Source organism: Idiotropiscis lumnitzeri, chromosome 10, assembly GCF_059441095.1.
Source record: "Idiotropiscis lumnitzeri isolate Australia: NSW breed Sydney's pygmy pipehorse chromosome 10, RoL_Ilum_1.0, whole genome shotgun sequence".
Classification (NCBI taxonomy): Eukaryota; Metazoa; Chordata; class Actinopteri; order Syngnathiformes; family Syngnathidae; genus Idiotropiscis; species Idiotropiscis lumnitzeri.
This window is the reverse complement of record NC_142400.1, coordinates 21,375,198-21,390,164: the sequence shown is the minus strand read 5'-3', so window position 1 is coordinate 21,390,164 and position 14,967 is coordinate 21,375,198. Positions and strand designations below refer to the sequence as shown.

General features: G+C 41.5%; 1 protein-coding gene across 1 annotated transcript in view; it reads right to left on the bottom strand.

Annotated features, from left to right (window-relative positions):
- LOC148329652 (eukaryotic translation initiation factor 3 subunit H) overlaps positions 1–14,967 on the bottom strand; it is a 76,483-nt gene that overhangs the window by 4,598 nt on the left and 56,918 nt on the right. The window contains exon 6 of the mRNA XM_088306216.1: positions 8,890–9,010. Coding sequence (XP_088162342.1) covers positions 8,890–9,010 — 121 coding nt within the window. The remainder of the gene's footprint in view (positions 1–8,889; positions 9,011–14,967) is intronic.

Genomic DNA, 14,967 nt, shown 5'->3' with positions numbered 1-14,967 from the left:
AGGTGTTGTCTTTAATATTGATTTCTTACATTTGTTAGTGCTTGTATTTGGTTTTGGGTTTCACCTGTGAAAATGGCATTTGGTGTTAAGAAAACAAAGACCAGAGAGCTGTTTAAGGGAGAAAAGCAAACCATTTTGAAGCTGAGAATAGAGGGACAATGGATCAGAGCCATTACAAAAAACATTGGGCATAGCCAATACAACAATTGAGAATGTCCTGAAAAAAAAACTACTGGTATACTAAGAAACAAATATTGAATAAGTCGGATAGGAGTATCAACAGCAGTTGACGACAAACATTTTGAGAGCGGTGAAGAACCATCCAAATACAACAGTCAGTGGCATCACTGGCAACATTCACAGGGCAGGGCTGAAGGTATCAAAATCCACAATTCGAAGGCGACTTGGAGAGAAGAAATATACAGGCCATACCACAAGATGAAAACTTATTAGCAAAAGAATCAAAAGGCCAGATTAAATGGTGCAGAGAAGGTAAGAGATGAGCCACAAAAGCTTTGGAGAAAACCTTTATGGGCTGATGAGACCAAGATCAAGCTCTACCAAAGTGATGTAAAGGCCAAAGTATAAAAATATCTGCTCATAATCCAAAACACAAAAGTCATTTGTGAACCAAGGTGGACATAATGTCATGGTTTAAGGCTTCTTTAGACATCCGCGTCCGATGTCCGGGCGTACGTCACTGCGTCGATGTCGCGCGTCAATTGCCTCACTCTCGCATAACCCACATGCGTTGTTTTGAAAATGTGCTGCAGCTTCCCTCCAAGTCGGGTGGTCTTGCTATGCTAAAATAAACTTTCATCATAAATATGATCATGATCTCTTGATTATGTTAAGCCCGCAGAGAAGGCCTTGAAGGCTTGTATATGGTTGATGCCTATCTTGGTGGCATTAATAGAAGCTGGTGGAGGACACCAGCGGTAAGGGGTGACGTCAAGTTCAAGGAGGAACCATAACGGGCTTTATGAGCCTGTTGGACTCCGGAGGAAGCCTATGGGTACTGGCTGGACCAGTGGTGGGCAAACTTTTTGATTGGTGGGCCACAATGGGTTCTTAAATTTGACAGAGGGGCTGGACCAGGAGCAGATGGATGGTGTGTTTTGGTAACTGCACCTCATCGGAGAAAAAAAAAATACATTTGATTTTAAAAGCAAAACAAAAGCATGACAACAAAATATCTGGGCAGAATTAAAAATAAAAAAATAAAACATGAACAAGGTTTATCCATTTAATTTTTTTTCAAGTTCGGCGGGCCGGATTCAAACGCCCCTGGGCCGTAGTTTGCCCACACCTGGACTGGACAAATTGAAGCCAGCATTGGTGGTCGCTGAGACGAAAAACGTGGGAGGAGTTTGGCGAAGCCATGGAGTGGAGAAGGAAGCAACCTTTACAAATGGTCTTGGTCTCAAGACCAAAACATGAAATTTCAATCAAAAAGAACAATGAAAACATTTTCCCCACAAAAGTCAAAGCGTTTTAGGAGTCTGCTCCAAGTTAGGTATAGAAAAGCAGATGCGTCCAGTTGGAAGCAATGTGGCATGAAAGATGCAAATCACTTTCATGTATTTTGGGGATGCCCAATTTTGAGGTCCTACTGGAGTGACACAAAAAAACTTAAAAAAAAAAAAAAAGTCCATCTGCCTTTGAATTTTGCATTGTATTTTGGATAGATTCAGTTTGTCATGTCATTATCCACACCGCTAATCCTGTAGAGGGTGGCGGGAGGGTGTTGGAGCCTATCCCAGCTGACTACGGGCGAAAGGCGCACTACACCCTGAACTGGTCGCCAGCCAGTCACAGGGCAGACATAGACATCGTCACTGAGTGGGAACTGAACCCACGCTGCCCGCACACAACTTGGGCGAGTGTACCACTACACCATCAGTGACTAAATTCAGTTTCTGACTCGTCAAAAAGATGTCAAGTTATTTCAGATTCTTCTTGCGGGGACCACAAAGACTATCACAAGAAAGTGGTTCAGTCCGTTGCTTCCCACATTAGGAGTGGTTTGCAATAATTCTTGATTTGTATAAAATAGAAAAAGTGACGTGCTGCCAGAGAAACCGGAAAACATAATTTGACCAAATCTCTGAAAATTGGTAGTAGTATGTATGTAACCCTGGCTGGTATTGACTTCTGAGCATGTTATTATTCTATATATTTAAAAAAATCTATGCCGAATAATGTCTGTAATTTTGATGTAGACAATCTTCCAAATAAAAAGTAAATGAAAAACGAACCACTCCCATGCACTATGAGTTTTGCAGCCTTATGATGATTACTTAAGTTCCATTTGTCCAAGAAGCATCTGGGTCAATAGCACAAGATTACAGGGAGCAAATACACTGGATGTATGAACTGTGTAATCGAGATCACTTTCACACATATTGTTCACTGTACATCAATGTCCAAAATAAAAAAAAAATCCATGCCATTTCAAGTGTGGGTCTGTGTGGTACTGTGTATGACACTGCTCTATTTTTAAGTGTGTGTGCACTCATGTGTATGTTAGTGCATGTGTGTGTGTGCGCGTGTGTGGGTGCGTGGGGATGCGTGGGGGTGTGCGTGTGTGTGTGTAGGGTTCAGGGCCTGTGCTGATGAGAAGGTCAGTAGGGGGAGGATGATAAATCATCCTGGTTGGAGCGTGGGTGATTGGCCTGCGGACATTTGGCTATGTACATTTTGTTTTCTGCAGGACTCACGTAAACACAGATGGGCTCCGACTTGTGTAACTCTGGTAAGTGCAACCGATGCTAGTGAACCTGGCTGATGATGAAGGCTGAACATTAAACCTTCAGACATTTTCTCAATTCTAATCGCCGAGAGGAATGACAGAATAATTGAAGTTATTACCGTAGGCCTACGTTCATATGAACACAATGAGCCATCTGTATTACTATTGTTCTGAAAAAAGTATTTTCATTTTCATTATTATTATTTTCATTATTACTTTTTACTACTATTATAATACATGAGCATGACACTTTGGCATGTTTTGGCAGGTGTTTAAGCTGCATTCCCTTGAGGCGGTACTCGCTGAAATTGTGCTTCTCTTCATTAATCTTCTGTTCTGGCTAACACACCAAATGCTTTTCTGCTGCAGCTGTTTAATTTACAGCTAATGAAGTCTGGGTATGAAATACGTCTCTGTAGTATTAAAAGAGAATAAAAACAGCTATATAGAAACTAATTAATTATTTTTTTTAAAAGAACTTTTGCGGCAATTCAGCTTCTTTGGGTCCATTTGCATGAGCCCCCCCAAAGTGTTCACAGTATTTGTGTTCACGGTATTAAAACCCATTTCAACTTGGAAATTTGACCAAACCATATGACTTTATATAGCATGTGCAAATACTAGTGCCACAACTCATCAAATTCTAGCTTGTAAAAGTCTGACTCACTGCATTGAAATGATTCTTAAACCTGGCGTCTGTTTACCGTATTTTTGCAGTCATAAGGCGCACTTTAAAGTCCTGAAACTCGTCCAAAAAAGCCAGGGCGCCTTTTGAGGTGGAGCGCCCATTATGTGGACCAAGTGCAACAAGTGCACTGCTGGGCTGACTGCGAACATTTACTGCCTGCACACCGCTTATATAGAGAGAGAAGGCGGGGGTGGCTAACGACAGCAGGGGGCGTGAGAGGGGAGATGGGCGTGAATGACAATGCAAAGGCACGCCCCCAGTGCAAAGCATCCCCAATGCCCCTATATATACCAGGTGCAACACGTTGCTCAGGCAATTAATCAGCAAAAATGGCATAAATGAAGAGACACTCTTACGAAGCACAGTGCAAGCTACAAGCTATCAGCTACGCAAATGTTCATGGGAATCGAGCAGCTGCGAGGGAATTAAAAATCAACGAATCCATGGTTCGCAAGTGGAGGAAGCAGGAAGACAGACTCCGCCAAGTCAAGAAAACTACACTGAGTTTTCGTGGAAGCAAGGCAAGGTGGCCCGTGTTGGAAGCCCAGCTCGAGCAATGGATTGCTGCTCACAGAACAGCTGGGAGAAGCGTAACTACCATCACCATTCTACAGAGGGCAGTAATGCTTGCTGGCGAATTGAACATCGAACATTTCCAAGGAGGGGCGTCTTGGTGTTTTCGTTTTATGAAACTGCGCCATCTATCCATCGGGGCAAAGACGACCGTCGCGCAGCAACTCTCAGAGGATTACAAGGAGAAGATGGTCACCTTCCGCTCTTACTGCAGCAAAAAGATTGCCGACAAACGTATCCAGCCCAGCCACATCACCAACATGGATGAGGTGCCGCTGACTTTCGACATCCCGGCTAACCGCACTGTGGAGAAGAAGGGGGTCAGCACGGTAGCAATCCGCACAAAGGGGCACGAGAAGTCGGCTTTTACTGTTGTGCTAGCTTGCCATGCTAACGGACAAAAATTGCCACCTATGGTGATTTTTAAGCGGAGGACGCTGCCTAAAGAGAAGTTTCCTGCCGGCGTTATTATCAAGGTCAATCAAAAGGGCTGGATGGACGAGGACAAAATGAGAGAGTGGCTGAGTGAGGTGTACGTAAAGAGACCCGGTGGTTTTTTCCACGCGTCACCGTTGGTCTGTGACTCCATGCGTGCCCATCTCACAGCCGCTGTGGAAAAACCAAGTCACGCATATGAACTCAGAGCTTGCCATCATCCCGTGAGGCTTGACAAAGGAACTCCAACCACTCGACATTAGTATAAACAGGGCGTTCAAAGTGAAGTTGCGTGCTGCGTGGGAGCGATGGATGGCGGAGGGCGAACACAGCTTCACAAGGACTGGGAGACAGCGAAGAGCAAGTTATGCCACAATTTGCGAGTGGATTGTAGGTGCTTGGACAAACGTGTCTGCTAGCTCTATTGTAAGAGCTTTCGCAAAAGCCGGCATTACATCCGAGGAACCGCTCAGCAGCGACACAGAATTGGACAATGACGAGAGGGAACCTGGCGTGTTTGTGGGAGAACTTGCCCAAATGTTTGTATCTGATACGGAAGACAATGATTTTGAAGGATTTGTGGATGACTGATCAATATTAATGCGAGTACATTGTTAAATAAAATACAACCAAACTCAGTTTTGCTCCTGTTGCCTTTTTAAAAACAGCTAGCCACGCTAGCCATGCTATCTTCTGTTTTAGTGTGCATGCATGTTAACTAAGCTATTGCATGGTAATCTGGGAGGTGTAATTTTGCTGTGCCTACACTATTATGCTATTCAGTTGATTTGGGGTGATAGTTTTAGTTTTGATGTAACTGCACAAAGTTTGTTGATTAGTGACTTGCTCACACCGGCATTGTGTCGGCATCCCATCTGAGGGGCTGCGCCGCAGCGAGACGGCGAGGCAAACTGATAATGACTCTCGTGTTTGGTGGAGAACGTGTCCAGCTGTTTATCTTGGATACAGAAGACAAGGACTTGATGCATTTTTGGATGAGGACAACTTCAGCACGTTGTTAAAAGCTAAAATAAAGTACCACTGAACTCCCGCTGCCATTTTAAAAACACGCTAGCGCGACTGAGCAGCTAGTGCGACTACTCGGTTGCTCGGTTCTGTTAGCGCCCAATGAGACGGTGCGTTCTATCTATGTATCAAATACAGAAATAGCACCCTCCACTGTACTGCGCCCTTTGACACGGCGCGTCTTTTGGCCGTAAAAATACAGTAGTTCCGTAGCGTCAATGCAGCAGCACAGACAGAAAGTATTGCTTTTGCTCCTTTTGCCGATAAGTATGTTCCACACGTGTAACAAGCTGGACCTCAGGGGTTATGGTACTTCCTTGCTTACCCTCTGAGGCTCTTATAGTTCCGAGAAGTACAGTCCCCTCCAAAGGTTTTGGAATACCAAGGTCAATTCCTTAGCTTTTGTTGTATACTGAAACTGAAACCGTTTTGGCTTCAGATCAAAAGGATGAGTATGAAACATAAGACCAGCTTTTATTTCTTGGTATTTACACACCGTATTTTCACGAGGATGCATTCTCAGTTGCGGGTGCTATTTCGGTATTTTACATACATAGGTCGCACCGTATTATTGGGCACATGCATGTTAAAAGATAGCATGTATCAGTGGTGGTCAGTGAAGGCCTTCTCTGCTGGCCTAACTCAATGAAGAAATCATGATCATATTCTGCACATTGATGCCATATTTCCTAGCATTGTATTTTTAGAGTTGTTATCCAATCAGAATTAAGCTAGCTCATGTTGTCAGGCAGATACTGCATAATACTAGTAGCACACACTATTGGTCTGAGGCCTTCAGATACAATTGCGCAGGCGTCTGTTGTGTGTGAGCGAACGGGGCTTTTACAGTTGATCGACAGTTGCGATGGCCAAACAGATCACGAGTTGATGACAGTAAGGCCTTCTCGCTGGCCTTATGTTGAAGGTAATGAACGTGTCGTGATTGGATTCTCACTCGTGAGTGGGCAGCGCTATGCAGTATCAACACACCCCGATGGACGTAATTGGTGACCTTTTGAAAATCTAAAATATATTCTTGCTTTTTTAAACCATAATGGCCGAAGGCGAAGGAGGGAGACGCGTGGATTTAATTGCAGATACACTTGCAAGGTTATTTTCAATCGGACCTTTCAAGAGAAGCTAGGTCAACCAACACTCACTCAGTGGTGCCTAGGGTTGTGACAATAATTTGATAGATATGTATCCCCATAGTTGGGTGATTGATATCAATAGAAAATGGTATTGATAAACTATCAATCCAAAAAACAAAAAACAACGGAACAGATTCGACCTATCACGGCCCAACACGTCACAAACTCCCTCCCATTGAGGAAATACAACCGGAGGCTTACGCATGTGCCGCTGAGCTAGCGTGACTCACTCGGCCTCCGAAGTTCTCTTTCAGCCAATCTCGGGACAGGTTTGAGGTGAGAGATTTTTTTTCTTTGGGGCTATCTTGAGGACAGAGTCTACGCAGGGAAACCCAGAACCATCACGGAACTCAAGAAACCCATCAGGGAGGAAATGAGAGTCATTACCAATTCAGTCTGTAAGAACATCATGGACAACTTCATGGTGCGCCTCAAGAAATGCACGGAGCTAAATGGAGGCAATCTAGAACATAAGCTGTAGAACGGAGAAAAAAAGGCCAAAGACCCAAGTGTTTTGATGTGATGTTTTGAATATAATAAACTAGTTATGACCAAAGTGTCATTTCATTCGGACAAAACACTAAGAAACGGGGCCTAATTAGAGTTGGGGCCTGTTTTTTGGGGGGGGCGGGGGGGTCACCCTGTATTAAGAGCAACATTTTTATTTTTTTGTTAGCACTACAATGTAGTATATTGCAACAAACTTAATTCAGAGGTTTCTTGCGATGGGATGCCAATGAGGGCTTGTGGCAAATGAATGTATCACTCCATTTGCGAGAGAGAGTATGAGATCTTTCTCCTTCGCTGTAAAACATGGGCATACACGCACGGTTTTAGTTGTTCATAAACATGAGTTTGTTGACTAATGCCTCCTTATTGTATTGTATTGTATTAATCCTAAGTAGACACTACTATATTATAGTGTACCAAAAAGGACATCATGATAGCGTGAGTTACAAAGTTCAATCAAACACACACAGTAACCTGTGTGTGCTAACTACAGCTAGCTTCCACAAACAACTTTCCCTGTGTGAGAAATGAAATCAGGAATCAGCCACAAGCTTCCTTTCGTGATGTTCAAGCATACCTGCCATACTGCCATGAAAGGGAGGTTTGCATCCTAAGTATTCGTGGTTGAAATGTATCATAACTTTAGGACTCTGTTGCAAACACCAAGCAACCATGACACTCCTGTACCCACATTGTTTTCCGCATCACTACTACTGTGCATGTGTGCGCTAGACACGCATATACAACCAGCGAGAAAAGTGTGAAAAAATTGTTTTAAAATAGTATTTGCCGATGCTTTGTCATCCTTTGCTTGCCGAGTGAGCCGTGCTCTCGGCGAGATGGCTGAGCGTGGTCCGCTCACAGCTTCTGAAACCAGCTGTTTACTATCCGCTTATGCGGCTCGACTCTGACTAACCTAACTGTGCATTAGAATAACGTTATGAGTTTCCGAACAGACCGTTGTTCTAAAGAGCTGCTCGTTTATTAATTCGGACAATGAGCCGAGCTACTACAACAAGGGTAGATTCTGGGATGATGCACATAAATCCACTCTTGCTCTCGTTGGTCAACCTTGTGGCTGGAACCAATCACCTGCCTTTCATACTGTATCTTCAAAGCAACTGTATCTCTTTCCGCAATAAAGCTATTTTATTTTTATTTTGGGTGAATAAGTTGGAAAAATAATATTCCATATTTTCATGTCTGTCGTCTGTTTTATGATTGATTGCAAGCAAGAAACATCACGGGTTAGATTAACCTTTACACAACAGATGGCCAGCACACCACTCACGGCAGCTCTCTAACCGGCCATCTGATTGGCTGAGGTTAAAGCACTCCCAGAATGATTAGCAGCACTTGGGTTATGCATGGCATTTTCTTAGTTCCTTGTATCATTGAGTGAACAGTGAACAATACTGTGTGTGGTGCCTTACTGAGTTGGACTGAGAAAGACAAAAAGGTGGGGAATAGGTATGAAATTAAAAACGTGAAGGGTGTGCGTGTGTGCACGTGGCTTCACAACTACTACCCTAACTGATGCTTTGTAGCTTTCATTCTGCAATTGGATGGATCCCTGGCTGCAAAGTAACTCAAGTTTTCTGCAGAGACCCAGTATTTCTATCTGTACTTTTGAAGCCATATGACTCATATGTATGCCGTGGAGATTTTCTTTGCACCTTGGCTTCAATCAACTGTGGGTGGTGTGTAATTGCTTCTACGAAAAGTTTGTGTGCATATACACGTGTGAGAATTACCTGGTGCTTCTGCTGCTGCTGTTTGCTCAGATTGCGGCTGTAGGTGTTATACTTGACTATGTCTTGGTTCATGTCATCCACTCTGTCCATCAGGAGCTGAAGGCTCTTCTCCAAATGGTTACTGTAGGAAAGATATCCATTACTGCATTGTTTTACTCTCCAGAAGCGTCATCATGCAACAAGACAATGACCCAAAACACAATAAAGTACTTCATCGGGGCGAAAAAGTCAATTAGCAGAGCTTAAGAATCAGAATCAGAAATCCCTTTATTGTCATTGTACTCAAGTGTGCAACGAGATTAGAGAGCTCCCCTCTCCAGTGCAATACAACAATAATTCAGATAAATATATAAATAAGCCAATCGAGCCTGCATTTTACCTCCTGTGGAGGAGACTGAAGGGAGGAACATCCAGAAATAATGGAGAACTGAAAGAGGCTGCAGTAAAGGCCTATAAAAGCCTTTCAAATAAAGAATAGAATAGTCTGGTCAAATCAATGGCTTGATGCAGTTATTGCAATTAAGGGTTATACCACCAAATATTACATGTTATTTACTGTAAGTTAATTTAATAATGTCTATTACAATACTTTTGCTCGCTTGAAATTAAAGCTGGGCTTAAAAATAATAAATTGATTAATCAAATTTATTCTATTTTCCATTTCACAGCCCAATATCGATTCATTAAAGTCAAGTCAAGTCAATTTTATTTGTATAGGCCTTAATCACAGACAGTCTCAAAGGGCTTTACATAACCACAATTGATAAATAATAAATCGAAATGTAACCCACATAAAATGTATGGTTGGAAAACCGCACTATGCTATTTTGAGGGAGTACATTATCCCACCACAAAGTACAGCAACCTCCCTTGATTAACTTCCTCATATCAGTACATAATGAGTCGCTTGATTTTTTAGGAAAACGAAGTGTGCACGTATATTGATGTGAGGAGTTATTTTGCATCGAATGAGTCCTCATGTCGAGCTTCAGTAAGTAAGGCCTTTGTTTCCTACGAGGTTAGGCCTCAATGCTAATGTGCTATATAATAAGTTGTTTTAGCTTAACTACATCCTGGTAAAGAAATTTGGTAAAAGCAATCGGTCCTAAAAGTGTTGAACACTATTTTGTTATGTTTATCATATTTTACTGTGATAAAATGAGTGAAAGAGGGTGCTAATTGCTGATTAGCAAGTTGCTAACAATAACCGCTAGTGGCTAACTGCTACAAAATTATAAAATTATCATTTATTCTTCTCATTGACTCAGATATGAACGCAAAAAACTACCCATTTGTCAATGTTTAGCTGTTCGTAGAAGAACTCCACATAAATTTCATTTTCATGTATTTTGTTTCTTTGCCACATTGTGTTGTGAAGGCAATAAATTGATGCTGTTCAATTTCCATTAATGTTCTTCTTGTGACTAATATTGATCATTTAGTGTATCCATCTCTCTGAGCCAAGATGAGTGTGTCATTAGCTTTGGGTTTATGTTTCCGACCTCTAATATTAATTGCCATTTGGTAAATATTCTTTAAATACTAAAAGTATTTTTGTTGGTCAGAGGTTTTGTTGGTGTCCTTCTCAGAAAAGAGCTTTCTGTTGCAAATATAAATAATAGCATTGAGGTAAAGCAGTAAGGTCAGAGACCTTAGCAAAACAATGACACTAAACTCCCTTTATACTGTAAAGCCGAGAGGAACTGCAGTTAGGTGATAAGTATTAGTCGGTTTATCATCAAGACTGGCGTCTCTAAGAGGACACACTGACATTTGATACATTGTTGCCATTATAAAAAATATTGATCATGCCTTCTTGTAATTCAAAAGATAATGACAAAAGGTGTTGCAATCAGATTGCTATCAGGTCAAAGTTTCTATACTTAAAGGAGGGATGGATTAATGCCATGAAGTTGCAACCTTTCCCTTGACCACAGGAATGCTGATAATAGCAGATTGCTTTTCTTGCTCAGTGGGCTCATCGCTCAGGGTGAATGGAGCTTATGCAAGAATAATGGTGAATTTTCAGAGCTAATGTTTTCAATTGAGGATGAAATATTAATGTCCAGATACGGTTATTACTATAAGTCAGGTAAGAATCAGATTTGAGAGTGTTTATACATAAAAAGTTCATTAGGACCGCTCTAAAGTTGTATCTTGACTTATCAGATTCAGAGAAGTTTGGAAGTTTAATACGTTCTGTCATCCAGCTCGTACCTCAATTTATTCAGTTTTCAATTTGAAATTCCATCAACCTGCTCCAACCCCCACAAAATATGCTATTTTGTTGTAATAAAGAAAAACAGCACTGTGTTGCATAAAAATCCTAAAACATTAGGGCTTGCACAAACGATTGTTTTGCTAGTTGACTGATTATCAACAGTAAACATGATTACAGCTGCTATTGAAATAATCATCATTAGCTTATAGTTTAAATTCTTTAACTTTGTAGCTTGGCGGTGTCGTTACTGTCGTAATAGTCAATAATACTTGTTGGAATAACAGCTGCAGTGCAGCTATGGTGAGTGATATATTAAACCAGTGCTTCTCAATTATTTTCCGTCATGCGCCCCCCTACCAAGAAGAAAACAATTCGCGCCCCTCCCCCACACCGCGACCATTTTTTTTTTTACATTTTGTACTTATGTACATTTCATTTGTATATTGATGTTAGATTATGTCAATAAAATGTCCCTTAGCAAAGCAAAATTGCTAAGAAATATAATTTTGAGAACTATTATTGTGAGGATCTCGAAACTCAGTACTCTGTGGTGCAAATATTGATGAGATGATAAATATTTACTATACGTTTGACATCGAACCTCTTCGTCGTGATGACGTCATCCGTTTCCGTGTTCTGGTCCGAGAGCGTCTGGTAAATTGCTAACGTAGCCGTCGTCTTATTTTATGTTTCGATACGTAATGATTGCAATACAACATTTCTGCTCAGAGCCGCTGGCTCTCCGCCCAAACGCGGTTCGAGTCAGACTTCTGTTAAAAGTTGGGCGTACATCGAGGCACTTGGCACGCTTAGCGCCCCCTCGTTCACCTCCTCGTTTAGAAGGCTACTTGATAGTGGGGTTGTTTATTTGTCATCACGCAGCTCGTTGCTGCTGCTGTGCACGGATTTAGACATAGTAGAAATAAAGCTCATACTGCTGCGACGCAAGATAGCTTGACGGCTAGCATTCAAGTAGCACAGAAAGAAATTACTTCCGGGACAACGAGAGGCACGGTGATGCTTTTTTTTTTTTAATCAGTACTGCATGACCAACTGCGTAAACTCGGGGCACAAACCGCAGCGTTGACGATCTCAAATTTGCGTTGCGGTCCCAAAACGATCGTTTAGCCGTACTATAGTACGGCGGGAAAAAAGCATGTACCCCAGGGTCACACGCGCCCCCCTCAGCATCGGCGCGCCCCACTATTTGAGAATCACTTTATTAAACTATTTATTTTGGTGTATATATAATATCTTGAAAATGACCATCTGCACCGAAATAGGGTCCTGCATTTATTTAAAAATATGCTTGTGCGCATGGGTATGTGCAATGTCCACAGCTGAAAGGTCACTTTTAATTAAATACAACTGTGAGTGATTTATTCCTTGAAATATTAAATCAATCCCATGTGCAGTCCTGCTGTAATGTTCGTGACAGAATTTTAAATTGGGAAAATTAACAAGTTGTTCAGGAAGTGAATTTCTGTAAATAGCCAGCTCTGTGAATGTGACCCTGTGCTAATTTTTTTCTAACTTAAGGGCCTGTGCGACCCAGGGTTGTGGGTTGGGCACACCAGTTTACAACCAGTCTCCAGACCTGCTTTAATTTATTGTTCATTTATTTTATTCAAGTGCAGTATACAGTAAGTATTCTCGAGTACGGGATCATATATCCATTGGCCAATCTTTCCGTATAACAGAATTTCCTTATGTGGGAAATGACAACGGTACATGTGTGAAGTGTCTCTCTAATTAACGGTCCAGTTAGCTGGAAGTTTTTAGCACGACAACAGTTAAAGCATTCCAGGACACGTTCATTTACGCCGCTGTACTTTGTCCATCAAGCAATTTCCTCTGAGAAGGTATAGTGCCGGAATTGCACTGAGCCAGAATCAATTCCTTGTTTTTTAATTTGTATCCCGCTTTGCTTAATCGGATACATTTCATTCTCTTCCACAGTCATTGCAGTTCTTCTTCGTTTGGAAGCCATGATCTACAGACGTAAACGTAAATGAATGGATTTTGAATCTTTCGCAATTTCAGTAAAACTCATGCCAAAGAAGTTATTTACATGTCGCCATTTGGGATCGGATCATGGCGAAGTGGTCAAAGTTTTTCCGTTGTATGGAGTTGAGTTTGCGCTACTGCGGACAACGCTATCGCTTCCAGGTTCCGGATATCGGAATTTCCGTTGTGAGGAATTGATTGTCAATGTAATATCGTAGTAGAAAATTTAATGCATACATTTTTTCCGGGTGAGGGAATTTCTGTTTGACAGAGGTCTGTAGGTGGGAATACTTACTGTATTTTCTTGTAACCCAAATGTTTGGAATAAGGTTATAGTTTCTCATACCTACCGTTACTTAGTATTTTTATTTATTTTAATAGTACAACTTGATCAAGTCTCCTCTAAGAATTAATTAAAAAAAAATGAAAGCACGTATCATCCCTATAGATATTCTATTGGACGATATCGACATTACCGCGATATCAGTATCGGATTGGAAGTGAAAAAAGTTGTCTCGGGACCTCCCTACCAAACAGTATACATTTCATAAATGAAGGCAATTAACTTAACACGACATTGTTGTGAAAAAATGAAAATAAATTTTGATGCCTCATTGCGGCGTCGCCCAATCTTGCTGCTTTCCGCTGCTCTGCTTGGGGAATGCTTGGTAATACATCCACAGATGCATATTTTTTTGATTGTATTGTATATTGGAACACTTAAATCTCATACTTAGATTCAGGCTGGAAGTGCATATCATATTACTGTGCAGAGAATAAGAAGGAAAAAAAGAGAAAGGAGTGAGAGAGACCGCAGCTTTGTGATTGGAGTGCGTTGCTCAATAGGAGCCAATCAAAGCTGCACTGAGAGCAGAATTGGGTAGAGAGAGAGACAGACAAACAGAGACAGAGAGCGAGCGAGAGAGAGAGAGAGAGAGAGAGAGAGAGAGAGAGCGAGAGACCGAGAGAGACAGAGCATCAATAGTCGCCAATTCATTGTGACCATGTTGAAATTGTCTCCGCAAATGTACATATTTTCGTTCTTCCTGACATATATGGTCCAACGAACATAATTCCAACATACGCCCCTTCCTCCAACGCTTCAAATAGATTGATCCCCTCAGATACGTTTGAGATTTCGCTTTGTGTGTCAATTTCTGACTGGCTTAATATACTTTCTATGTTGAGCTCTGCCATAGTTCCATTGGTATGACGTCACACTTCCGGGTTTGTCGCTCGGCAGAATCTCGCTTCGGGAAAACTATTATTTTGTCAAATATAACAATTTTTTTTCATAGATTATTATTTGTATCATGTGTAATTAGTATGCTTGTGACACAGCTTCTGAGTTTTGTGGCAGTGCATGTTATGTACTTTGTACATAATTTGCGCCATTTTAAACTCATTCAATGTTACAAGGTGTTTGCTTAACCACAGAGAGCAAGAAACAGACCTTAAAAATATTTACTGAAAGACCTGTCTACTGTATATCGACACAGGCATGGATTCCACAAATATACACATTTTTTTTCTCACTGATTCAGTGCAGCTGTGACATGTCTTGGGAAGAATCTAACAAACTTCTCCCAGGAGATTTAAGAAAACACAGGTGCGATTTGAGGACCCTTCCCTTGTGCTGCTGCTCCATCTCTTACTTTTGTATCGTATCACACCTCTGATCTTTTCCCAGCATTGCCACACTGGCAACACTAACAAAAGACAACACTATCAGCCTTGCTGTTTCTTCCCACGAGCCCCATTTTAAGTGGAGAGCCTCACTGCTGTTGCAAGTTCAATCTTGACAAGGCTGCTAGTTTGAAGTGCTCTCGCTGGAATTATGCCGTTTCATT